This window comes from Sapajus apella, unplaced genomic scaffold (genome assembly GCF_009761245.1).
Source record: "Sapajus apella isolate SASKATOON/1434 unplaced genomic scaffold, GSC_monkey_1.0 scaffold30, whole genome shotgun sequence".
NCBI classification, from domain to species: Eukaryota; Metazoa; Chordata; class Mammalia; order Primates; family Cebidae; genus Sapajus; species Sapajus apella.
Window position 1 is genome coordinate 2,702,362 of NW_022436970.1, and position 27,814 is coordinate 2,730,175.

Here is a 27,814-nt window from a genome sequence, read left to right on the forward strand (position 1 = left end):
GTTATCCTCAAGCCACATATCAAAAATCTAAGAAAATAATATTTTACAGTCAACTAAATTAGTCTTAAACTTTATAAATGGGAATATAAATTGCTACATCATTTTTCAAAAGCCATTGATTGGGTCATATCTATTCATTTTAAATGAACACAAGCTGAGACCCAATAATCTCCCTTTGAAAGTCTATTCCATTTCAACAACACTTACTCTATTTCATAACAACAAGTAGTATAAGGAAGTTCAATGTAACATGTTTGTAATAGTAAAAAGTTAGAATACCATCTAAACAGCAAGCAATGGAAAAATAGTTTTAAAAGTTATGACACAGGTCAGGCATGGTGGCTCACGCCTGTAATCCCAACACTTCGGGAGGCAAAGACGGGTGGATCACTTGAGGCTGGGAATTCAAGATCAGCCTGGCCAACATGATGAAACCCCATCTTTACTGAAAACATAAAAATTAGCGAGGCATGGTGGCACATGCCTGTAATCCCAGCTACTCAGAAGGCTGAGGCAGGAGAATCGCTTGAACCCAGGAGGCAGAGGTTGCAGTGAGCCAAGATTGCGCCATTGCACTCCAGCCTGAACAACAGAGCAAGACTGTTAAAAAAAAAAAAAAAAAAAAAAAAGTTATGACACGTCCACACCAGGGGATATTTTGTTTGTTTAGGGGCAAGAAAGTCTCATTGTAAAATGTTCTCTAGGATCATATTTAAAATCTATGTATACATGTAAATGCATATTAAAAATATAGGCACGATGAACAGTAGGCATTAATTATTTAGGCAAGTGAGACTGGAAAAGGAAGAGGATTTCAGGAACACTTATTAAGTATCCATAATGCTGCATCCTTTACTTTTATGCAATGAACAGGTGTTTTCATTTTAAAATATTAAATGAGCTGAGAATAAAGAATTTAATGTTAACTGCTTTTATACAGATGTCACAAATTACAGAGGTATCCACGCTGTAACACAATATATCCACTCATGAAAACCACCCTCCTGCAAAAGCACAAGCCAAAAAGAGAAGATTTATGGGAAAAGCAAGTTTGAGGCAAACTACTTGAAACCCATGCAACTTTGTAACAAGATCACTAAGAAAGACAGTAACTAGGCTGGACACCAGGGCTCATGCCTGTAATCTTAGCACTTTGGGAGGTCAAGGCGGGTGGGTGGCTTTAAGTGGGGAGTTCAAGACCAGCCTGGCCAACATGGTAAAATCCCATCTCTAATAAAACTACAAAATTTAGCTGGGTGTGGTGGCAGGTGCCTGTAGTCTCAGCTACTCAGGAGGCTGAGGAAGGAGAATCACCTGAACCTGGAAGGTGGAGGCTGTAGTGAGCCGAGATTGCCAAGATTGTGCAATCCAGCCTGGGTGACAGAGCGAGACTCCATCTTAAAAAAAAAAAAAGACAGTAACTACGATTCATGAAAAAGATGGACAACCCAGCATGTGGCTCAGAGCTGGAAGCTACCTTGGGGAATATTTGAAATGAACAAAATTAACTGGAAATGATGCTTAGATGTTGTCACAAAGCAGACTGAAGTGGAGCTCTGAGCCAGTGGGGTTGCCATTAAAGAAGGGACAAGAGAAAATGGAATACTTAAACCCTTCTGGGGAACAAGCGCTAGGTGTACACACTCTTATTTAACTTCATTAACTTTCTTAAACATGAAAGGGGATCTGCCTGTGTGGCTAACAGCTTTCTGCTTCCAGATGAAGGTTTTATTTCTATTTTTCACTACCTAGGAAAAATCACATATGAACCAATACAACTTCCAAATCACACTGACATCTCTCTATTCATCAATTATTTATCAGCTAACTGGTGTTACAGACATAGATCTTGCAGCTGAAAAGACTATTAAAATTATGGTTACTGTGCAAAATCTGTTTCAAGATTTAACTTTACCTAGATTCTTTCATTTTAGTTAGCCATCATAGGTTGGAACTTTAGTCAAATATCAAAATACATCATAAAGCAGAGAGGCATAGCATATACAAAAGAACAAATATATACAGCGGAGTACTTTCACAAACCAATCATTCAAGTAAATCCATTATTTATTTACGTATTTATTTAGGGTTCCACTCTGTCACTCAGGCTGAGTATAATGGCATAATCACAGCTCACTGCAGCCTCAATCCCTCAGGCTCAAGTGATCCTTCCACCCCAGCTTCCCGAGCAGCCGAGACTACAGGCACATGCCACCATACCCAGATAATTTTTGATGTTGTGTAGACACAAGGTTTGCCTATGTTGTCCAGGCCGGTCTCAAACTTCCAGTCTCAAGTGATTCTCCCACCTTAGCATCCCAAAGTGTTGGGATTACAAGTGTGAGCCACCATGCCCAGCCAGCTGATCATTTTACATAAGATGTCTGCCTCCTTAACATGAGCAGTTAAGAGTAAACACATTTCCATTAGCCGAGATCATCAACAAGTCACCTGATTTCTCTGCATAAAATAAAAGAACTAGATTATCCAGGGACTTTTCCCAACTCTAAAATATAATGCTCCCAGTATGCCTGAATTTCAGAATGACACCCTTTTCTCTTGCACACACCTTGATTAGCAGCCCTTAGCACAATCTAGGATGTTTTATTTCATTGCAAAAGGTTCAAGAGATCTAGATCTAGATATTTAAAATTAAGGGGGAAAAAAAAGTTATTTTTCTACTCTAAACCTTCTCTTTGACTGAAAACTTATCTGCTTATTCCAATATATAAAATGTATATGTTGGAAGGATTTTGAGTTATGCCCTCTGAAAAAAAGAATACAGTAAACCGCTAGCTTTCTACAATGTATAAAGAAATAAATCCGGCCAGGCACAGTGGCTCTCACCTGTAATCCCAGCACTTGGGAGGCCAAAGCTGGTGGATCACCTGAGGTCAGGAGTCCGAAACCAGCCTGACCAACATGGTGAAACCCTGTCTCTATTAAAAATACAAAATTAGCCGGGCCTGGTGACACATGCCTGTAATCTCAGCTACTTGGGAGGCTGAGGTAGAAGAATCGCTTGAACCTGGGTGGTGGAGGTTGCAGTGAGATGAGATCGCTCCATTGCACTCCAGCCTAGGCAACAAGAGTAAAACTCCATCCCCAAAAAAAAAAAAAAAAAAAAAAAAAAGAAAAGAAAGAAACTTACAGAACTAAAACTTTAAAACAGACATAGCCTAATAAAATTAGCTAATAAGTAAGAACTGAAGACCAGAAAATGACCTGCCCAAGACCAAACACCCTAGTTGGTGGCAGGGCCACAACTAGAACAGGCAATTCCTAAATGCATCCAAGATAAGCTTTCTTTGAAACAACTACATTTGCTTCTTTTTAATACCTTTTTTTTCTACAGTCATACTATAAAATAAATTCTGTTTCATGAACTAGCTGTCCTTCCCTATCTGCTACAGTAGCCGGTGTCTTATCTTGAGCAACAACTTGTGTAAACACATACATCTGATAAGTGGATTAAAAAAATTAATGCTTTCTAATGCCATGGTAAAAGGAGTTTTTTTTTCTTTTTCCATGCAGGGTAAGACTTTAAGCAATTTAAACATGTACTATATTTACTAATGGGCAGGCTTAATCACAATCGGTGCTATTAATTACACAAAACAGCTAGCATTCATTGGACACTTACTATGTTATGCATTCACAAACTCATGTCACCTTATTTAAGCCTTATAACTCCCAAGAACAAATTACTAAGCTAGAATTCGATCCCAGAACCCAACTCTTAACTGACTGCTAAAAAGTCCAAAACAGTGGCCTATTCAGTGCCTTTCGTTGTTATTTCCAAATCAATTGCCAAGATTAAACTATGTACACACTCTTGAAAGGTAGCCAGACAGACTACATGACTATATGGTTCTATTTCCAGAAAGTTCAAATACAAGCAAAACTGACCTGTAGTGTTAGAATTCAAGAGTAATGGGAAGAAGACTGGGAAGATGCAGGGACTCTGGGGTGCTGGTAATGAACTATTTCTTATACATTCTCGTACACTTGTACTTCAATAAAAAGTTAACTTTAAAGCAACTCTGTTCTCTGAAGACTAGGGCTTCAACATGCTCTAGTCTTATGGCTACCTACTACACTTGCTCTACCTTGCTTTCTATGGACTACGTGGGCCTACTAACTCTGTAATTCAATAAACTACCTTCAGTCCTCAGTAATTTCCTGGTATATAATTAACATATGTTTAATATACATTTAATTAATTATTTGAACAAGCTATTGTTAACTATTAGAATTCAACATCCTAATATACATTGATATCCTTCTTGGATTCTAACAAACCCTAGCAAACTACAAAGGCAGATCTGCTTTAAGAAAATTCAACACATCTCCAGCCTGAGCAACATGACAAAACCCCATCTCTACAAAAAATTTAAAAATTAGCCAGGTACCGTGGTACATGCCTGTAGTCTCAACTACTGCAAGGGCTGAGTTGGGAGGATCACTTGAACCAAGGAGGTTGAGGCTGCAAATGAGCCATGATCACACGACTGCACTCCAGCCTAAGCAACAGAGCAAGATCCTGTCTCAAAATACCCAGGGCGTAGTAAACATTACAAAAGTGATACATTCATCAATTCAAGACAAAAATCATTCACGCTGTTTAACGGGGGAGAGCACGGGGGACAGGGGATGGAGGATGACAGGGATGATGGGATGACAGACAACACAGTGTATATATTTTTAACCACTTACCCACAAACCTGATACTTAACAACAACAAAACTGGTACTACTTATAACCACTAAAATGTATCTGGGCGTCAGTAAAGATTTGGAGACACCTGTTTAAAAACGTTACCAGAAAGAATATCAGAGAGTGAACTGAATTGCAGACAGAGGTGTAAATTATTCAACGAAACACATACTGAAAATTGTCAGGCTCTGTGCAGATACACAGAGACGAATGTACATTTCTTTTCTCCTTAGTCTGGGAAGAGCAAGAATAGCACTTTACAATTAAAACGATGCATTCACTAATGGGACATTAAACTAGATATTTAGACTCAATGTCCTCAACTGTAAAACGGGGATAGCTGTTAGGGTTATTCTCAGGAATGAATTAGTCAATATAAAGAGTTTAAACAAGTTCCTTACACAGAGTAAGACTATGTAAGCATTGACTATTTTAATCCTTAAAAAATAATCTGGGAAAAAGGTGTTAACAACTCAACGAGGAAAAGACAGTGTTTTTGATAGACAAACTGGTGTTGGAAAAATTGGATATCCACATGCCAAAAAATAAATTGGACCCTAACTTTACAACATATACCAAAATTAACTCAAAATGGATCAAAGACCTAAACTTAAAAGCTAAAACTATAAAACTCTTAGCTGAAAACATAGGGAGAAATCTTCATGACGTTGAATCTTGTAATGATTTCTTGAATATGACACCAAAAGCACAGGCAACAAAAGTATAGATAAATTGGACTTCATCAAAATTAAAAACTTGTGCATTAAAGGACACCATCAAGAAAAAGACAACCCACAGAATGGGACAAAGTGTTTGCAAATTAAATATTAACATCCATAATATATAAAGAACTCCTGCAAATCAAAAGATGAATGCGTAAACAAAATTTGCCATATATATAAATGGAATACTTTATGCAGTTATAAAGAATGAAATTCAGAGACATCCTAAAACATGGATGAACCTTGAAAACACTACGCTAAATGAAGTCAAAAGGAAAAATACTGTTACAATTTCACTTAGGTGCCCCAAATTGGCAAATTTATGGAGATGGAAATCATAATAGAGGTTACCGAGGACATAAATGGAGAGGGGCAAGTTACTGGTTAATGGGTACAGCTTTGTCCCTTTGGAGAAGTGAGGACAGGGAGTCATTCTTTAATGGATATAGAATTTCTGTCTCAAGTTCTAGGAAACAGTGGTGGTGGTGGCACAACATTGAGAATGTAGAGTCATGCCTGGGTATCCATGGGGGGTTAGTTTCAGGACCTCCAGCAGGACACCAAAATCACAGATGCTCAAGGGCCTGATAGAAAATGGCACAGTATCTGCTTATAACCTGCGTCCATTCTCCCATATTCCTTACATGACATCTAGATTACTTATAATACTTAATGTAAATGCTATGTAAAACAGTTGTTATACTGTAGTGTTTAGAAAATAATGACAAAAGAAAAAGTCTGTACATTATCAGCACAAATGCAATGTTTTTCCCCAAATATTTTCTATCCTTATTTGGTTGAATCCATGGATACAGAGGGCTGGCTATCCTTAAGGCCAATGAATTATACTCTTAAAAATGGTTAAAATGGTCAATTTTATGTTATATATACATTATAAGCCACTAAAGATTATTACACAGGAGAACAATCTATGTATCATTTTAGCAAAATTTAGACTGAGAATGGATAAAGCATAGAGGTTAAGAAAAAGAAATAGTTTTAAAATAGGGTTGAAAAGGAAATGAAATAAGTGTTGGAGAAACTATGCCCTCAGTCTAAACTGGGACAGCATTAACTTTGATCTAAGAGGCTTCTTACAGGATTTCACTGAATGCAGTTGTGAGTCTAATACTGACCCCCATATACATACATCTGGGGTCCTACTGACAATGAGTTTAGACAGGATGTATTAATGGCCGGTATGTTCGAGGAACATTAAAGGTAAATACAATCTTACCAGATTTGTAAATGTAATATGAATACGCTTTTGAACTTAAAAGTTCTCTAAATTCAAACATTAACTTTCCCTCAGTTATTACAAAGAAAAATAATTTTAATTCCACTAAAATACCTTTTTAAATGTAACAGTTCTTTACCAATCAATGTCTGCAGTTATGCTTATATGACATCACATTGATGATAAAAAAAATTTCCTCCACAGCAATGTTTCCCCACTTTTCTCACTTCAACATTTATTTATTACCCTATTATCTCTCCCACCGCTATGGTAAGGGGGGAAAACAATCTATCATTGAAGGACAAACGTATAAAAGCTTCAACTGGCCAGAATTAGAAAAGTGAACTAAAAGTGAGACTCCTTATTGAAATCATATCCTCCATCTTCTACTGTGGCCTAGATACTTAATGTACTACAGGTATTCCCTTATTATTAAGAATATAGGGCTGGGTGAGGGGGCTCCCGCCTGTACTCAGTACTTTGGGAGGCCGAGGCGAATGGATCACCTGAGGTCAGGAGTTCAAGATCAGCCTGGCCAACCTGGTGAAACACGTCTCTACTAAAAATACAAAAATTATCTGGGTGTGGTGATGGGCGCCTGTAATCCCAGCTACTCAGGAGGCTGAGGCAGGAGATTCCCTTGAACCCAGAAGGCGGATGCTGCAGTGAGCCGAGATCGCACAATTGCACTCCAGCCTGGGCAACAAGAGCGAAACTCAGTCTCAAAAACAATAAAAAAAGAATACAGACATTACAAAATTGCTAAAAATGAGAAGACATATTTATAGAATTCTGACATTCCTTTTAGGTGTTTTAATATATATGACATCACTTATTCTTTTAAATTTGGTAAATGCAAAATTCCACATATCATACTCTAGTCCACCATATGAAATCCAGGGTGCTATCCTTTTTCAATTCGGTGTAAGAGAGACTGATCCAAAAATAAATCTTAACTTGTTTTCGTATCTATCTGCATCCATTCCCTAAAACGACATAATCCTAATGCCATCATTTATATACTGAACATTTAGTGAACCATGTACTAGGAACTATGTTTTTTGCTCTGAAGTCCAAAATACTGCCTTGTGTTTATATAGTTACCTGGAAAAGAAAGTGTGTTACATCAACAGTGATACCAGTAGTAGACTGCTCCAAGTTAGATGTATAAATAACGCCAAGGGGTCGCGCAAAATTAAACGGAGATCTCTAATACTTCTAAGTAAATACTATCGACATACAGGAGAGATCTGTGAAACACACACACACACACACACACACACACACACACTAGTGAAACCTTGGTTCCCAATGCCGTGTTCCAACATGACATTCTTACACAGGAACGTTATTACACATTCATTATAAAACATCCACCAGTTCTGCGACCTATAATTTTGCTGATATTTACCAAAGACAGTTAACATTTTTCAAGATCCCTGTCCTCTTAAGTGAAAAACAGAGCCTGGTCAAACTAAGACATCCGGCTAACCTGTCCACCTGAAATACACTACCTACGGACGGACTGTCGTGGGTGACCAGTTGCAATCGCACACACAGAGGAATCTAAGCTACAAGTTAGTGGCTTAACGAAAAACAAAGAAAGTTTAAAAAATTTTAAAAAGCACCCAAAACCAACGTTAACTTAGTTCAAAAGGCATTAGCAGAAATTTAGGACTAAGAGCTACGCTGTTAGTTGGATCGCCCCATCTCAATCTTCAAAGGCTTTAGAGAAATGCAGGTCATGAATCGAAGCGAAGTGTTCGGTGAATTAGGTTTTTGTAGCTCCGGGAGATGCAAATGACAGCTGGCTCCGCAGGAAGAAGGGGTCAGGCTCGGGCAAGGGTGGCTGTGGAGACTCCCAGAGACAGGAAGGAATAGGGGCGGACCACCCCCAAGAGCAGAGTTTGTCGGAAGATTGAAAAGGAGCAGGGGACGAATCTCCTGAGCTGGGGAAGCTGGCCAGCCTGGCCTCCGTGCCCGCCCGGGAGACCCCTGTGAATAAATGGGGGCTCGCACCCGAGAAATGAGGCCTAATTCCGGCAGCTGCCTGGGGCTGCGGCCACCGCCGGACATTCCAGAGCAAGAGACAGCGGCTAGGAAACCAGGGCCGACAAAGAGTGAAAGGAAAGCACAGAAGGGCGGGCGGGGACCCACAGAGCTCGTGCCTGGCCTCACCCTCTCATGGTGAATTTGACCACGGCGAGTCTGGAGCCCGCGCCGCTCAGCTCTGGCTGGAAATCAGGATCGCTCCCGACCGGCTTCACCCCCACCATCCTCACAGAGAGCCCGGCAGGGTGGCCGCGACGCCACCTGCTTCGAAACTGAAGAAGATGACCTGGGAGAGGAAGCAGAGACGCTCAAGAAGGCCGAGGCCTGGACAGAAGAGGCGGCGACCGCGGCGTCTACTCCCGGGACTCTCCGTGCCGAGTCACGCCAGGGAGCGGAGCGGCCGAGGGGGCGGGGAGGGGAGGAGGAGGGGAGAGGCGAAGGAAGGCAAGGCGTGCGGCACCCAGCAGCCACCGCGCGGCAGGGCAGCAGGCGCTTGCGCGCCTTGACGTCATTTCCGCGCCGTCCGCTTTGGCCTTCACTCCCCAATCCCAAAACGTGAAGCGTGCCCCTCCTTCGACTGTGTAGCCCGCGCTACCTTGAGCGGCGCAGACGCAGAAGTGTAGGGGTCACGTGCGCAGGCGCAGACTGACACTCAAAAGTTGGCGTATTCCTCCGCGTTTTCCAGACCTGAGGCTTCCACCTAGGTTCATGGGTTGGCACGGTAAAGAGGGCACTTGTTTTACTCCAGGCTTCTTAGTTGCTGTTCAAGGCACCCTCTGGAAGTACTTTGAAGATGCTCCTGTACTGTATTCGGGGCAGGTCTACGCACAAGACAAATTAAGGTTGAGGAAAAATTTATTAACAGGCTTCACTACATATGGGGCACTCTCTGTGCAGTCATTCAGAAAGTATCGTGCACCTGTGTTTAGATTTTGACCAAAAAGATGACACTATCCCTCCTTCAGGAAGTTCACGGTCTAGTGACCGACGCAAACAATAATTTGAATAGGAAGCGATGGAGACAAACGAGATGGGAAGGTGGGGCAGGGTAAACTTGCTAGGAATCTGACTCCTGGATTGAATCTTGAAAGAGAAGCAGGGTTTAGATGGATGGTGACAGAGAATATTCCAGGCAAGGGGACCACCATGTGCAAATGCATGGGTTGTTGAGAGGGTGGATAAGAATAGCTAATATTTACCACATGATGAACGACGCCAGAGATAAGTTCTATATATGTGTACTAGCACATTTAATCCCTGCCCAGTAGGTTCTGTGATTTCAAGTCAAGGTAGGCTAATGCCAGTGTACTCTTTTAAATATTAGGCTAGGTGGCAAATTATTTGTCTTCGGATTTAGCTGCGGAGATGAAATTGGAGGGAAGGTCAAGGTTAGATAATGACTAGCTAAGGAATTCGGATTTTGTTAGGGAAGAGAATGGCAGAATGCAGGGCAATTTTGCGATTACAAGTGTGTTTACAGCCTGGGCAGCGTGGTGAAACCCCCGTCTCTACCGGAAATACAAAAAATTAGACGGGCATCGTGGGGCGCTCCTGTGGTCCCAGCTACTCGGGAGGCTGAGGTGGGAGGTCAAGGCTGCAGGGAGCCATGATTGCGCCACTGCACTCCAGCCTGCGTGACAGAGCCAGACTCTGCCTGAAAGAAAAGAAAAGAAAATCGAAAAAGTGTCTTTAGAAAAGCCGTCGGGTAGCAGCGAGGGTGATCCAGGAACTAAATTATGAAAGCATCTGCAGTGGAAGTGAAGCGGAAAGAATATGTTTCAGAAACAATTATTGGGCCAATTTAGTGAGATGACAGAGGAGTTTAAGAGAACTCAAACATTTCAATCGTGTAGCTTTTTAAAAATGAGTTAAAATGCCTGTAGGATATCCAAATGAGAGGTACAGCAGATCGTGAGAAGGGTGAGTCTGGAACCAAAGAAAAAGGACTAGGATGACGTTAAAGACTTGAGAGTCATCAATTTGTGTGATAGCTGAAGCCCGGGAAGTGCGAAAAGAGAAAGCTCAAGGTGTTGCAGAAAGAAAATAATTAATTCTTAACTGAACTCAGCCACACCAGAGGCACAGTAATTACATTCCTTTTTCATGTGATATCAGCACATTGTAGTGGTTTTAATGGATAGACATAAGTTCCAATAAATTTTTTTTTTGTTTTTGAGACAAAGTCTCACTCTGTTGCCCAGGCTGGAGTGCACTGGCACGATCTCGGTTCACCACAACTTCCGCTTCCTGGCTTCAAGTGATTCTCCTGTCTCAGCCCCCCAGGTAGCTGGGATTACAGATGCACACCACCACACCCAGCTACTTTTTTGTATTTTTAATAGAGACGGGATTTCACCACGTTAGCCAGGCTGGTCTCAAACTCCTGACCAAAGGTGATCCGCCTGCCTCTGCCTCCCAAAGTGCTGGGATTACAGGCACAAGCCACTGGCCCCGGCCTTGCTGCTTAAATTTTATGGCCATGCACAAACTCCTAACCTCTCAGAACCTCAGCTTCCTTGTCTGTGAATCTTGGATTAAAAATACCTGCTTTCTAGGATTGTGACGGTAAAAGGTTATAGTGGATGATGTTTATAAAGAACCAAAATATAAGATACTTGATAAAAGATGTTTATAAACAATGGTGTCTATTCAGCTAATCAACTAGGGTTGCTATAAAAATAGCAAAGACTGAGTGACTTAAAAGAAATTTATTTCTCACTGTTCTGGAGACTGGAAGTCCAAGATCCAAGTGCTAGTAGTGTTGGTTTCTCCTAAGGCCTCTCTCCCTCACTTTTAAATGGCTGTCTTCTTACGGTGTCTTTACATGGCCTTTTCTCTGTGCACACACACATGCACATATAGTACTAGCCTGATCCTCTTCCTTACAAGGATACCAGTCCTATTAGATTAAGGATCCACTCTGATGATGTCATTTAACTTTAATTACCTCCTTAAAAATTATAGGTCCTAGCTCCACTTAGAATCATATTGGGGGTTGGGGCTTCAACCTATGAATTTGGGTGGGGTTGGGGGAGCACAGTTAATCCAGAACAAATGGATTCTTATTATTCCCAACTGTCCTTCCAGTTTTGCCTAAGAAGCAAGTAGAAATGGTCTCCACTACATGAGCTATAGCAGACATGAAGGGGGGAACAGGGCTTATGAAAGCAAGATAGGTTATAGATTCTTAAGAAGCAAGATGAAAAGAGGCAGTGTAAAAGTTAGCTCTGATAGGGACACCATGTGTCCCTCCAGGTCTACTCTCTCCCTTTCTTTACTGTGCTCTCGGCTCTAGGAACCTGCCTACATGGACTGCATCAATAGGATCCTCTGTTGGAGCTTCTTGTTAAGAGATTGGAGGATAGAAGAAAATGAGATCCAGTTAGTAATTCCCTTAGCTCCCTTCCTGCTGTGTTCACAGACTGGCTGTGTCTCCACCAAAGACCACAGCTCTTGTCATACCATTACTCTCTTGGGTTCCTGCAATCACTGTTCTATTATCTCTTTAGACATGGAAGTCAAAATCACTCCAAGCTGTTGGTAGCACCCAGATACTAACCAGAGACACTCTGGGTGTGCTTTGGTCAAGAGTAGGCCGAGGTAAACATCCTGCGTGACTCGGTGAATTTGGAGTACGGGCGCATAACTTTGTTATAAAATCACAGCTATGTAGATATAAAATGGGAAGGCTCATCGCCTGGTTCAGAGCCACTTTTGTTTGTAAAAGGTATAACTGCCCTGATGACGCTGTACATACAGCACAGCATGGCTTGGCTCATGCCCAGAGAGAATTAAGCTGTCCACCCTGTAAGGGAGAGCTGGTTTTGCACACCAGGGAATGCAGCTGCAGGTGTGGGAGCGGCAGAAGCTGCAGGGCCAGAGCAGGCAGCTGAGACAGAAACAGACAGTGTAAGAGAGCTGCTGAGTAAAACCATCTTTTACCTGCCTACAACCCCCCGAGTGTTCTTTCAGCTAGCTATCTGCCACCCATCTAACCAGTCCCTTCAGACCTCAGCATGGGCTGGAACCTGACACTGGGTGTGGCACCTAACCTGATGCTACCTATTCCTGACCAGACAAGAGAGTACTGAATTGGATAGTTCACATAAAGAACAGAGACACTCACCACTATAATCCCAAGGCAGGCACCCATAGGAAACAGAGGTACCTGGAAGCCATAATTCCGAGATGGACTTCCCAGGCTTATAGCATGAACTGCCAGCCACCTAGCACTAGCCTAATTGGTAAGCCCAGATACCACAAGCTAATGGGCAACACCTGGAAAGTTCACTCTCCTAATACCAATAAGGATCTTTTGGTTTAAAAAGAACTACCCTTACCACCCAGAGCCTAGTTGTATGATGAATCTAGTCCTCTTCTTTACAGTTAAACTTTTTTACTCATTGCTCAATCCTTGATGTTGTTGTTTTTATTTTCTTTTTAGCAACACAATTGCTTTTTTTTTTTTTTTTTTCAATGGAGTCTCTCTCCTTCTGTCACCCAAGCTGGAGTGCAGTGGTGCGATACTGGCTGCAACCTCTGTCTCTCGGGTTCAAGCAGTTCTCCTGCCTCAGCCTTGCAGGTAGCTGGGATTAAAGGTGCTTGCCACCACACTGGCTGATTTTTGTGTTTTTAGTAGAAATGGGGTTTCACCATGTTGGCTGGGCTGGTCTCCAACTGATGACCTCAAATGATCAGCCCGCCTTCGCTTCCCAAAGTTCTGGAATTACAGGGATGAGCCACTGGGCCCAGCCTACCATTGCTTTTTTGATTTTCCTAAACCCTATCTACATGTTTGTTAATATTGCCCTTACCAAATTATACTCAATTACCCATTTTGAATATGTTTTTTCCTTTTGTGACTCTGCCTGATATGAAAATTTAAAAAATGTTTAACACCAGAGAAATTGGAGGCTAGAAGATTCACAGAGCAGGCTAGAGATAAATATATGAGAGTTTCCAGCGTAGCAGTCATAGGTGATACCACTAAAGTAGATCATAAGGAAGTATGCAGAAAAGCAAAGAGCTACAACAGAAATTTAAGGACAATTACAAATAGGGAGTAAAATGAGAAACGTTAAAGAAGCAGAGACTCAAGAGGACTGTCACAGAAGTAAAGTGTCAAAGACCAAAAGGTTGAAGGCTGTGAAATGCCTTTTAATGTAGCAAGGGAGTCATTGGTTTTTATCTGAACAACCATTACAGTTCAGTGAATTAAGATTGGAATCAGCTCACTGACAACCACAACAAATTCTTCAGGACCTCCGGTATGACAGGCACTGTGCCATAGCCTCAGAAGTTAAAGATGATTGTTACATGTTCCTGTCCTTCAGAATGTACACTTTTGTGATAGCTCCATTTCCAGGGGTATGGGCTAAAATGGAACCCATAGATAGGTGATGAACCCATATATGTAACTTTATATATTTACTCACTGTATATATATATATATATGTGATTGAATGATGCATTTAATTTTCAAATTCATAGCATACAACTAGAAAGGGTTTGGAAATTATGAAGCAGGATTTCCTCATATATATGTATATACATATATATTGAGTAAATATACATACATAAAATTTAGCATTTTAACTTTTTCTTTTCTGAGACAGAGTCTTGCTCCATCGCCCAGGCTGGAGTGCAGTGGCATAATCATGGCTCACTGCAGCTTCGACCTCCTGTGCTCAAGCGGTCCACTTGCCTTAGCCTCCCTTGTATTTGGACTGACAGGTGCATGCCACCATGCTGAGCAAATTTTTAAATTTTCTGTAGAGATGGGATCTCACTTTGTTGCCCAGGCTGGTCTTGAGCTCCTTGAGCTCAACTAATTCTCCTGCCTTAGGCCGGCAAAGTGCTGGCATTATATATGTGAGTCACCGTACGTGGCCCATTTTAACCAGTTTTTAAAGTACACAACTCAGTAGCAGTAAGTGCACTCACTGCTATCCATTTCCAGAACCTTCTCATCATCCCAGACAGAAACTCTGTACCCACTAAATAACTCCCCATTTTCCCTTTTCCCCATCCCTGTTAGTCTCTATTCTACTTTCTATCTCTATGAATTTGCTTATTTTAGGCACCTCATATATGTGGAATCATACAGTTAGTTGTCTTTTTGTGACTGGCTTATTTCTTTCTTTTTTTTTTTTTTTTTTTGAGACGAAGTCTTGCTCTGACACTCAGGCTCCAACCTTTGCCTCCCAGGTTCAAGCCATTCTACTGCCTCAGCCTCCTGAGTAGCCACCATGCTCGGCTAATTTTTGTATTTTTACTAGAGACAGGGTTTCACCATGTTGACCAGGCTGGTCTCAAACTCCTGACCTCAAATGATCCTCCCAACCTCAGCCTCCCAAAGTGCTGGGATTACAGGTGTGAGCCATCGCATCTGGCCTGGCTTATTTCACTTAGCACTATGTTTTCAAATTTCTTCTATATTATAGCATATATCAAAATTTATTTCGTTCCTTTTTAAGACTCAATAATGTTCCATTATATATCACATTTTGTTTACTTATTCATTTGTTGATGGACACTCAGATTGTTGCTATCTTTTAGCTGTTGTTAATAATGCTACTGTGAAGACTGGTGTACAAGGATCTCTTCAAGTCTCTGCTTTTCCATTCTTTTTGGTATACACCTAGGAGTGGAATTGCTGGATCATGTGGTAATTCTATGTTTAATGATTTGAGGAACTGAGAAACTGTTTCCACAGTGCCTCCACCATTCTACATTCTTACTAGGAATGTACAAGGGTTCCAATTTCTCCGCATCCTAGCAACAATTGCTAATTTTAATTTTTTTGATAATAGTCTTCTTTGTGGGTGAGGTGATATTTCACATTTCCCTAATGACTGAAGATGTTAAACATTTTCTCATGTGCTTAATGTTTATTTCTTTATTTTCTTTGGAGAAGTGGTTATTGAAGTCCTTTGCCCATCAGGCAAAGCCCTTTGAATCAGGTTGTTTGTTTTTGCTGTTGAGTTGTAGGAGTTCTTCATATATTCTGGATATCAATCCCTTTTAGGTTAAATTATTTTCAGATATTTTCTTCCATTTTATGGGTTTTCTTTTCACTTTCTTGATGATGTCCTTTGAGGCTCAAATGCTTTAAATTTCAATGCAATCCAGTTTACCTATTTTTTTTTCTTTTGTTATGTATGCGTTTGCTGTCATATCTAAGAATTCAAGCCAGGCATGATGTCATACACCTATAGTTCCAGATACTTGGGAGGCTAAAGTGGGAGGATCACTTGAGCCCAGGAGTTTAAGGCTGCAGTGAGCTAGGATTGAGCCACTACACTCCAGTCTTCCAGTCTGGTGTAATTTGTGCAATATTTATGCAATATAAATATTAAATAGAAAGGAAATCCTGCTTTATGATTTCCTAACTCTTTCTAGTTGTATGCCTTGAATTTGAAAATTGAATATATTATTTTCCCAGGTTTCCCTAGGTGGCACAATATATTGTTAGTCGAAAGGGTGTCATTTCCCCTTTGATAGCAAATGTTTCTTTAGATGCCATCAAGTCTCCAGATGTACCATTTATCCTGCTAACATTATATTCTTAAGTTTTGGACACTAGGTGGTACCTTGGAGGAGAGGGTTTCCTAGGAAGCTGTAGAGTGTTCTATCACTGTCACAGATCTCCTGGAGCATACTAAAGAACCTCACTGGCAATTCTCAGAGTCAGTTCGGGTGTTTGCCAAATATGTAAAATAGTTTTTTCTTCTGAAATGTATATCTGATGACCAGGGTCATAAAGCTGCTTAGAGTTTCTATTAAGAAGCCCAGATATTTAGAAAAATATTTCCAACACCTCAGCCTCTGCAGTAAACACTGCATTTTAAATTTTATTATTATTTGTTTAAGAGTATGTTGAGGGTTTGTCTTGGTTCAGGCTACTATAACAGAGTACCATGGAGTTGGTGGTTTAAACAAACATTTATTTCTCACAGTTCTGGGAGCTGAGAAGTCCAAGATCAAGGTGCTGGCCCAAATCCATGTCTAGTGAGGGCTGTCTTGCTGGTTTAAGAGGGCTGTCTTTTCATTGTATCCTCATACAGTGGGGAAGAAGTGGGGCAGAGGGGAGAGAGAGAGAGCGAGACAGGAGAGCAAGTATTCTGTCTTGTTTCTTCTTTCATAAGGGCTCTACTCTCATAACCTAGTTACCTCCCAAAGGTCCCCATCTCCAAATACCATCACCTTGGGGTTTCAGTATATGAATATTGGGGGAAATGAACATTCAATTCTCTAGCATTATTGGAATGAACTCTTTGGAACTGAAAAACTGCACATAACTGACAATGTATGTTTTCACTTAATCACTAGTTGTAAAGGCTCTTTTTGCTTGTGGTGTTGTAGATATTGTCTAGCTAGAAAATATAGACAAGAAAGGAAATGATTTTTTTTTTTTTTTTTTTTTTTTTGAGACAGGCTCATGCTGTTGTCCAGGCTGGAATGCAGTGGTGCTATCTCAAGTCACTGCAACCTCTGCCTCCTGGATTCAAGCAGGTCTCCTACTCAGCCTCCCAAGTACCTGGGATTACAGATGCATGTCACCATACCTGGCTAATTTTTATATTTTTAGTGGAGATTGGATTTCACCATGTTGGTCAGGCTAGTCTTGAACTCCTGACCTCAAGTGATCCTCCCACCTCGGCCTCCCAAAGTGCTGGGATTACAGGGATGGATGAGCCACCATGTCAGGCTGATAAAACTTTTCACAGAGGCTTTACAGTATTCAAAGCCCTCTCTCAGGCATGTCCTTGAGCAAACACACACTTAACACATCACACCCTCATCACTCAGTCCATTCTTAAGTAGCAGATGTCGGAATATCTGAGTACATCTCAGGGCCAGATACTGAAGAAATCCAATAAAAGTCAAATGTATGTTAGTGGTTTCTATACAATAAGGAAGTGGCTATTCACACAATGTTAAAAACAATATTTCCTACCAAAATTCAAAACATTAGTATTAGAAGGTTAGTAGGAGGATTAGCCCCACAGCAACTGGTAGAAAGCACCAGGTACATCACTGCTCACGGTGGTGGGTCTGCCTGTCTCCCTGCCTCCGTGCCAGACCGAGTAACTTGACCACAAGAACCACGTCTGCACATGTAGCTCAGCATAGTGCCTAAAACCCCTGGGTAGTGAATAAGTGACTTTTTTTCACCTTAGCAAATTAGATTTAGAGTAAAAGAATGTACTATTTCATGAAGATGGAAGTAAAGTTAAGAGTCATTGCCACTGTCATCCTTACCTCAGATTATCATGGAGCAAATGTTAGGCATCTTACAATTTCATACATAAATATTTCAGCCTGCACATCTGGAAAATGAGAAATCTTTTAAAAACATAACCAAAATATCATTATAACATTCTAATATGTTAACAAGTTTTCTTTAATATCATTAAGTACCCACTCAGTTAAAATTTCCCATTTTTCTCTTAATTTATTTTATAGCTTACCTGAATCAGTATCAAAATAAGACACATGCGTTGCATAGGTTGATAAGTTTTATGTCTCTCTTTTATTAAAACTCTGTTTAATCTTTCTTTTTTTTCCAACTTTTTATTCGGAAAAAAATAAAACCAAGAGAAAAGTTGCAAAGATACAATGACAGCTCCTGATTATTAATTGTTAAAAATGGTGTCATGGTGCAGGATGGGTTCTCTCAGGGAAGCTGATGCTGAGATGGAGTGAAGAGTCCAAAAGGTTTATTTATCTCACATCTGAGAGAGGAAAAGGGAGGAAGCAGGATTGGGCGGAGGAAGGGAAAAAGCAGATCTGACGAAGTCTCTGCTAACCCAAGAGGGAGCTCTAGTACAAAGATTGCCTGTTAAAAGAGTACCCCCATGGGAGCAGAAATTTCTATGCCTTAATACCTCCCCCTAGACTGGGGGCCTCCCCAAGAAGAATGTGCCCTGGACTTTCCTCGCCTTGCTCAGTCATTTGTCAGAGGCTGCCCCAAGATTAGTGTGGCCTCAGCTGGAAAGCCCAGGTAACTCTGAAGAAGCTAACAACAATAATGTGAGCAAACCACTCTCCTTGCAGCTAGGAAGTGGTTCTTTCTTGAAGGGGAATCTGTGTGGTGCTTCTTGTGTCTCCCATAGTCCACTACTTACACAACAATGGGTCCCCTTCTCCACACAGGTTTGAGGAGCAACTCTTCCAAGTTTCTGGTCATCCTCTCTTCCTCATGGGAAACTTAGAAGAGGGCGGTTAGTAGATGATCTACAGCCTGGTTGCTGCAGTTGGTGACCAGGGCTACCACTAGTACTCATCAGCTCTTCCTTCCTTGTCTATTCTAATTTGCCCTTGCTACTCTTGATAGTTTAGTGAGGGGGGGTGCAAAACCCTCATTTGTGAGGCAGTTTAGCATTCCAAATCTTATCACCTTTACTCCTTCCTAAAAGGCCTGGGTATGGAGCAACTAGAGATATTTCTAGAAAAAGACATTTTGTTACTTGGAAGGAAATGGTTTGAATCATGGAAGTCATGAGACAAGAAAAAAAAAAGAGAAGTATCAACACTTGACTTTCATGTCATGTGAGAAAGTGCAAAAGGAATCTCTTAATTGCATAAGGCAGTTTTAATTGCACAAAAATCATGCAAAGAACACTTACTAAGCCTCTTTGTCACAACATGATAAAGTGTGGGGACTCTTGGTACTAACATAAAGCCATCAACCATGATAGGACTTTTCCAGGAGAAGGTCCAGGAAGGAAGGGGGAGTATTAGCAGAGTACTAGGCTCTGTGGCGAACACTGAACTAAGACTAATAAACTTGATGAGAAAAAAATAACAGCACACATGAAGTGATCAGCAAATAACAGCAATAAAGTCACTGTTAGACCACTGGTCTAGCTCCTTCTTTCGAAATTCACAAAACGGAAGAGCAAGCCTCCTTGCCTTTTGGAGAGCTAATCTGGAACTTAAGAAGTCTAAAAGGTACTGGTGTGCTGTAGGTAATTTGCTATTAAATTCTAAGGACAGAGTAGTACTTAAGTTTTAAAAATGCCTCTAAAGCTGGGTGCAGTGTCTCATGCCTGTAATCCCAGCACTTTGGGAGGCTGAAGCAGGCAGATCACAAGGTCGGGAGTTCAAGACCAGTCTGGCCAACGTAGTGAAACCCTGTCTCTACTAAAATTATAAAAAAATTGGCCAAGTGTGGTGGTGTGCACCTGCAATCCAAGCTTCTCAAGAGGCTGAGGCAGGAGAATCACATGAACCTGGAAGGCAGAGGCTGCAGTAAGCCAGGATCATGCCATTGCACTCCAGTCTGTGTGACAGTGCAAGACTCTGTCTTAAAAAAATGAAAAGTCTCTAAGATTATGAAATTCATGACTTTATCCTGTGGGTCTCATTTATGATTCTGACGCAGTGATCACGATACATTTTTAGTAACAACAATGATGATGACATCTCACTTGTCTCCTTGCCTCTGTGTATTCTCCACCTAATTTACACTGTACATTCCTGCCAAATTAATAATTGTGGCTGGCACATCTTGGGTGACCCCTGATGAATCACACTCTTATATAATCTTTTCTCCTTGAGTGCAGATAAAACCTGTGACTTACTTTAGCCAATAAAATGTGGCAAAGGTGATGGCTATCACTCCCTAATTTTGGTTATCACCTATATCCATTTCCATATCTATATCCATGTCCCTATCCATAGCTGTATCTGTATCTATGTGACTCCATCTTTCTTGTGCTCGGTAGAGAGATTCTCCCTGCTGGCTTTGAAGGAGTATGCTGCCATGTTGTGAAAGAGTCTTTAGTAAGGCCCATGTGGTAAGGAACTGTGTTTGGCTGCTAGGACCTGATGACCACTTCCATTTGAGGGCCAGTAGGAAGCCAGGGCCCTTAGACAGCCACAAGGAACTCAATGAGCTGACAGGAGTTTGGAATCAGATTCTTCCCTAATCCAGCCTCCAGATGAGAATTGTAGTCTGGCTGACACCCACTTGTAGTCCTGTGAGAGCATGAGCACAGGACTCAGGTAACCTGTGCCTGATCTCCTTGCCCATGGAAAGTGAGGCAATACATATGTGTTGTTTTAAGACACTATGACACTAAGATTGTGATAACTCACTGTAAAACAATTTTAAAAACCTGAATACCATATGTTTAGGAAAACAGCCACTCTAATTATAGGTCAAAAGTCTTCGATTACTTTTCATTGTCTTTGGAATAAAGACCAAAAAGTTTATATGGCCGCTAAAGGCCTCTTGTTATCTGACATTATTCTGTTTTCCCATGTTAGCTTTTTATTATCTGGTCCAGGCTCAATATGCTCTCTCTGTTGCCTAGGCTGGGGTGCAGTGGTGTGATCTTGGCTCACTGCAACCTCTGCCTCCCGGACTCAAGCAATTCTCCTGCTTCAGCCTCCCGAGTAGCTGGGATTACAGGCATTCACCACCATGCTCAATTAATTTTTGTATTTTTAGTAGAGACGGGGTTTCACCATGTTGGACAAGCTGGTCTTGAACTCCTGACCTCAGGTGATTTCACCTGCTTCAGCCTCCCAAAATGCCGGGATTACAGGTGTGAGCCTCCACGCCTGGCCCTTTCCCAATTCTGAATCTAAATCTGATCAATTTTTCTAGATTTCCATATGACCTAATGTGACTATTCTTCCTTACCCCAACCAAGAAATAATTCATCTCTTTTTTTTCCTTGCTCCTTTATTTGGCATTTCTCATCCTGCATTATACTATAGTTTATCTGTATTAGCGGGAATTTGTCATTCTTTTTAGTTGCCCAGCATCCAACACACTTTCTAGCGTTTAGGGAATTCCCTACCTCCTGCATTTCAGTAGGAAGCAGAGCCTGCCTTCCTCCATGGAAGCTGAGTATGTCAGATTCTCCCTTTCTCAGCTTAACCTTCAGCTAAGGCTCAAGAAATACATGTTGAACTGATTTTTTTTTTTTTTTTTTAGATGGAGTCTTGCTCTGTCACCCAGGTGGAATGCAGTGGCACAATCTTGGTTCACTGCAACCTCCCTCCCCCCGAGTTCAAACAATTCTCCTGCCTCAGCCTCCCAAGTAGCTGGGATTACAGGCCCATGCCACCACGCCCAGCTAATTTTTTAATGTTTTTAGTAGACATGAGGTTTCACCATGTTCAGGCTGGTCTCAAACTCCTGATCTTGTGACCTGCCCACCTCAGCCTCCCAAAGTGCTGTGATTACAGGCACAAGCCGCTGCATTCAGTCTGAACTGAATTTTTAATTAGTTAAATCTGTTAAGATTTTTGTATAGTTCTTCTAGATGAAAGGAATAAATAATTTATTCGGATAAATATACTGAAGGTCAGCTTACTGAAGATACAAATCTTAATACAAATTTTCAGAAGGTTATATGTAAAAAAGGTGTGTGTGTGTGTGTGTGTATAAATGTGTGAATTTTCTGAACTAGAGCATTTTATTCATTAATATTTGAATATTTATTTTAGCTCTGTGGCTCAGGAGATTCCATAAACCTATAGACTTTGTCAATAAATTTTATAAACTTGGTAGAGAGAGGCTAGAGTGGTAATTCTCTGAGAGTTTCTCATTAATCTTCCTATTAACCTTTGCATTTTTAGGAAGGTATTTGAAACTTATAGTAAGCATTCAATAAATATTTGTTGAATTAAAAGAGTCTTTATCTAGGAAAGATATCCTATATATTTCCATCACAAACCCAACAAGATATAAGGTAGCCTAAGATTATCCTGGGATAACCACTCTGTGCTTCCCATGTTTCAGAAAAGTTCTTATAAATTGTAAAAAGGATTATGAACTTAATGGTGTAAATGTATTCATCATCACAACAGAGGGAGTGAGTATACTGAAGTCAGCTGGTTGAGGAATCAATTTCTTCTATTCAGCATCATTCTTCCCCCTCTACTCATGTGATTGATTGTAAGGCAGTTAGTCAAAAGTAGAAGAAAAGCATAGAATTCCAATTTGCAGTATGAGAAAATTTTAGAATTACTGATTTTCAAGTTCTATTGACTTCTCTGGTCATTATGATTTAGTTTTTTTCATTATGGTAGCATCAGAGCTGGTCTCTACAAATAAACAGAAACCATATATAAGAAACAATACAGTACAGTACAGTAGTTGAATGCAGAGTGAAGGGACAAGAGGTAAGCAACCCAGGACACTGATGGGTCTTGATGTGTTGCTGGGGGAAGATGTCCATACTGGAAAGAAGGACAGGTAGTGGTTTGCCATTAGCACAAACAACAAATTGTTGAGAGGAAGCCTTTTGACCAAACCAACACTCAGCATATGTTTGGCAAATTAGCAAGGAAACTATCCTGTCTGAAAGAGCTGATTCTGCCCTGTTCTGTTCTGTTATCCTATACTCCAGGCCCTGTGCCTAGTAGGATTTAGCTATGCAAGGTATTTTCCAAGGACAAGTAGTCATGGACATTACCTGGAAGCATGTTAGAAATGGAGAATCTCAGAACTCACCCCAGATCTACTGATTCAGAAACTTATTTTAACAAGATTCCCAGGTTATTGGTATACGTACACCATAACTTTTGATGACTGCAACAGGATTCAAACTTAACCTATAAATCAACTAGTGAGCCTGTAAAGAAAAAAAGGCCATGGGATGAACATCTTTTGTATCTTTTTAACAGAACTGACTATTGGCCACAGCATGGCACTTGCTTTCCCCTTGGTTGCCATTCATTCATTTATTCAACCCATATTTGAGCAGAAGATGGGCAAGCATAAGTTATTAACATTTATTAGGCTTGCTTAATTTCCTAGACATCCACAGGTTATTATCCCTATTTTCCAAGTGAGGAAATTTAGAAGAGAATGAAGAAGCAGCAAAATGCCCAAGACGACACTAATGGTGTGCAGTGGAGGAACAGGGATCTGAATATACTGCCTCTCTGAAGGCAGAGCTCACATTCCACCACTCTTTGCCGCCCAGACGGAGATAGTATATTCATCCCCCTTCCTCTGCAGGAGTATTGCACAAGGTCAGACTTCCTCTAGTGGAGTGGCAGAGTTCTTCTATGTCTGGCCCTCTGTGTGCCGGGCAACAGTTAAGTTCAGAGGCAAAAAGGAAACTGCAACTGACATTTCCAGGCGTCTTGGCCGAGCCATGGGGACAGAAGTGTAAACTTGCAACGTCCCAGTTCCAAGAAAGACCTAATAACGGTTGCTACTTCAACCTTCGCTCCATCTTGGTCCTCCCAACACGGGTGTTAGAGGCGACAGGACAGCCTAGACCAGACTTCCCGCAAGAAAAATGGAGGCCGTGCACTCCTTGCCCACAGCTGACCCTTTCTCCGCCTTCTGTCTCCATGGTAACGCGGCCGGCTCTCTCTGCGCCAGCTTATGCCGTGCATGTAGGGAAATGGTGAGTCTTTCCCGCCCCCTCATTTTTGCGACAGTTGCAGGGAAAGTCACGGCAGTTGGGGCTGGTGTCAGCTGATTTACTGCAGCGGCGGCGGCACCGGCACCTTGCAGTCTCAGTTGGGAGACGGCGGCGGGTAGCGCTTACCGCTCCAGAGGTTACCCCAGCCGGATCTGCACACCCCGCATCCTCGGTAGTTCCGCCCTATCCTGGTCCTCCTTGGCTGGGGCGCCCACCGGCCGTCTGATAGACTACATCGCGGCATGAGATGAAGCTGTGACAGGTAAGGGGGCTTTCAAGCCTCCGGGTGAGAAACCCCACGGCTGGATGTGTCTGCACCGTGGAGGTCGGAGATCGGGGGTCAAAGGTCACAATCCCGCTCTAGCCGGGGGCGGTGCCAGCTGTCAGAACTCTGCGGCTGCAAGCTCTGGTCCTTGCTTTGCCTGCAGGTCGGGCCCACAGTTAGGCGCCGTAACCAAGAGCTTGGGGGCCCGCCGGGGGTCTTTGGGGCTCCCTCGCCTGGCGAGTGATATTTGCTATTTGTGACAGTTGCTTTGCTTTTGAGACTGCCTGTGTCCCAGTCACAGTCTAAACGGGATCAGGTGGTTGATGATCGTGGGTGGTTACTGACAGCAATTTCGGGCGATGTGCTTGCTTTTGGGGTTCCTATAGTCTTTCCTTACCTGTTGGTGTTACTCTTGCCCATGCCCAAGGTACTGACACCACTGTTAGAATTTCATTTTTGAGATGCCACCTGCCAGCTCCCTTTGCCCTAGTACTTGTCTGAGCGGATTCCAGTCACTCCCGTTCACTTACTGAGGCGTCCTAGCGTTCTGAAGCTATGTTTGAAGTCAGCACTACCCTACCTTTGATTCAAAAATTGTCGTTTTATGGTTTTGACCCATTTGGTATGTCAGTTTTTCAGGTAGAATTTGCTGGGTTATATATAGTCTGAAACTAGGGAAGCTACCGTTGCATCACAGGCTGCACGAATGCTGTTGATGCTGCTGATTTTAGGGTTTAGTCAGTGGCAGCTACAGTTTCCTTTCAATATAATGTTTGCCATGAGAGAAGAGGCAAACTGACTCTTTCAGATGTTTACGCCTTAGGATTTTATGGGCAAGGTTGCAGGAAGTGCCTGTTGTATGAAATAAATTAACTGAGTTTTTGACATTTTGTTGAACAGAAATTTTAGTTTGCGTTTGCTTCTTGCTTTGTAAGCAAACTCGTGACTGTATGGAGGTCAGCTTAAAAGTGGACATATGTGTTGAAATGCCTTCATTATTAGAAAGAATAAAAAACTGCCTAGTTCGGTCCAGAACAAAACATAGTAGTTATTATAAGTTGGGAAAATGAACCAGTATAAATATAATTAATGCTTTATTATTAATGTCAATTAGGGATTATGGTAGAGAAACTCATTTGTTTTACTGCCAATCCTCATTTTAAGAGTGTTTCAGAGAAACATTTGCAGAGAAAAATGAGAGTATGCCCTTTATTTTTTCTTATTGCCACCTGTAGCTAAATTTTAAATGATCTTGTTGACTGGTTGAATTGAAGGGACTGGGCTTGGCTTGGTTTGAATATCACTGTAAGAATTTAACTTAAATTTTGGGGGTAGTAACTTAAATTTTGGAGGTTTTGTATCTTACAGTTTCCTTTTATCTTGGATATAAGTTCTGTTTTGAAGTTAAAGGAAATCGGGTGGTTTCTCCATGTAACATACTTAGCATCGAAAATCTTAAAAAGAGTGAGCTTGTTTTGTGCTTTCTTCATGAGAAGGGTGGGATGACATTTAGCTTTAGTGGTGTGATGTATGTTAGATGTATGCATCCTTAAAGTTCATTTTGGACTTCAGGTGCAGAGGATTGACTTAATCTTACTGAATTCAATCATCATCTTTGGGATGTTCAAGGTATCTCCCCTGCCTGCATTTTTCATTCATTCACCCACCAAGCCCACGTCTGTAATCCTAGCTACTAGGGAGCCTAAGGCAGGAGAATGGTGAAACCCCATCTCTACTAAAAATACAAATTTTTTTTTTTTTTTTTTGTATTTTTAGTAGAGATGGGGTTTTACCATGTTAGTCAGGCTGGTCTTGAACTCCTGGCCTCAGGCCATCCACCCACCTTGGCCTACCAAAATGCTGGGACTACAGGCATGAGCTACCACAGCCAGCCTCATTCAGTGTTTTTTATTTCTAATTCCTGCTCTTTTCTCTTGCTCATCAACCCATTTGCAACCATTCTGTACGATGTGTATTCTTCTGTTCGTGTGTGTTATGAAATGTATGTTGTTCTGGGCACCCACATTTTAACTTTTTAGAGATCATATCATGCTATATATCTCATGAAGTTTTTTTGTCTCACTACCTTGTTTTAAAGACCTACTGTGTTGCTGTTCTTCTAAGTGCTGCACAATATTTCAGAATGTACATCTATTACAGTTTATCTGTCTACTCTCCTGTTTGTAGATACCCATGCTATTTTCATTTTCATACCATTATAGATAACATCATGATAAGGATACACTTTAGTCCTCTGGGATACTTTCATTGAGTTATAGATCCAAATGTGATTTCTGGATTATTTGGTTTTCATATATTTTATTGAAGCATCGCCAGATTGTGTTTAGAACAAGCAACAATGGTCTGTACACCTGCAGGAAGCTTGTGAGAGTTCCTGTATCTTTGTATCTCCACAAATGCTTGGTGTTATTCAGTGCTCCAATTTTTCCAGACTAATAGATACAAAATTAAATCTCATTTTAAATTACATTTCACTATTACTAATGAATCTGAGTATTTTCTTCATGTATGTTGTATCTTTTTGAATTTTTTCTTTGTGAAATTGCCTGTTCATCCCTTCACTCATTTTTATTTTGGGATTTCTGTTCTCTCTTGTTGGTTTACAAACATTTCTTGGATTTCATAGATACTAGTCATTTAAGTATTATATCTGTTCCTAATCTGTCATTTGTCTGTAATCTTTTTCATGATGTTCTTCATTGAACAGAAATCTTATGTTTTGATGCAATCAAATTAAAAAATGTTTTGGCTGTATGGTTTGTATTTTGGAGGTTTTGTTTAAGAAGCCTTTCCCCAATGCTATGCCACAAAATTTCTTTGTTATGTTATGTACTGCTAAGTTCATAGTTTTCTTTTAAATCTATTGGTCTTTAAAACATGCAGAGTTTAACTTTTTATGTATCACAGGTTTGTGATCCAGTTGATTTTCCATATACTTTCCAGTTTTCCTGGCATCTTTCTTCCCTTTTCCCATAGATAGTGGTGTCACATTTACTGTGGATTAGGTGCTCGCATATACTCTGAATATTGAATCCTTTTCTTTGGTTTGTTTGTTCTTGTTCTAACATGTTGCTGTTTTAACTCTATGGTTTTGTAGTATGTTTTTCCCCCTATATAAATGAACACTTCCCATTTATTTTGTTTTAGCTTTATTTTGATATAGGTTCATTGGAAGTTGCAGAAATAGTAAAGAGAGGTCTGGTTTCCGCCAGTGGTTACATTTTAGGCAGCTTCACCCAATTTCCCTCAATAGTTACATTTTATACTACTGTAGTACAGTATCAAAACTAAGAAATTGATTTTCTACAAGCCTGTGTATAGTTCTGTGCCATTTTATCACCTGTGTCAATTCCTGTAACCACCTCTGCAATCAAGATACAGAGCTAGGTTGGGTGTGGTT

The 27,814-nt window shown here is 41.0% G+C and overlaps 2 protein-coding genes across 7 annotated transcripts in view; one reads left to right on the forward strand and one right to left on the reverse strand.

The window, feature by feature from the left end:
• The window catches only part of TXNL1 (thioredoxin like 1), a 33,964-nt gene extending 24,759 nt beyond the window's left edge, over positions 1–9,205 (reverse strand). For all 3 annotated transcript variants that reach the window (XM_032293875.1, XM_032293874.1, XM_032293876.1), the window contains exon 1: positions 8,854–9,205. In XM_032293875.1, the coding sequence (XP_032149766.1) occupies positions 8,854–8,951 (98 nt within the window). In that variant the 5' untranslated portion in view covers positions 8,952–9,205. The remainder of the gene's footprint in view (positions 1–8,853) is intronic.
• A 221-nt stretch (positions 9,206–9,426) lies between these two features.
• Positions 9,427–27,814, forward strand: part of WDR7 (WD repeat domain 7) — a 391,158-nt gene continuing 372,770 nt past the window's right edge. For 2 of the 4 annotated variants that reach the window (XM_032293870.1, XM_032293872.1), the window contains exon 1: positions 24,164–24,390. The gene's annotated coding sequence lies outside the window, so the exon portion shown is untranslated. Of the gene's footprint in view, positions 9,449–24,162; positions 24,391–27,814 lie in introns of those variants that run through there. The other 2 variants (XM_032293871.1, XM_032293869.1) reach the window with 2 other exon arrangements.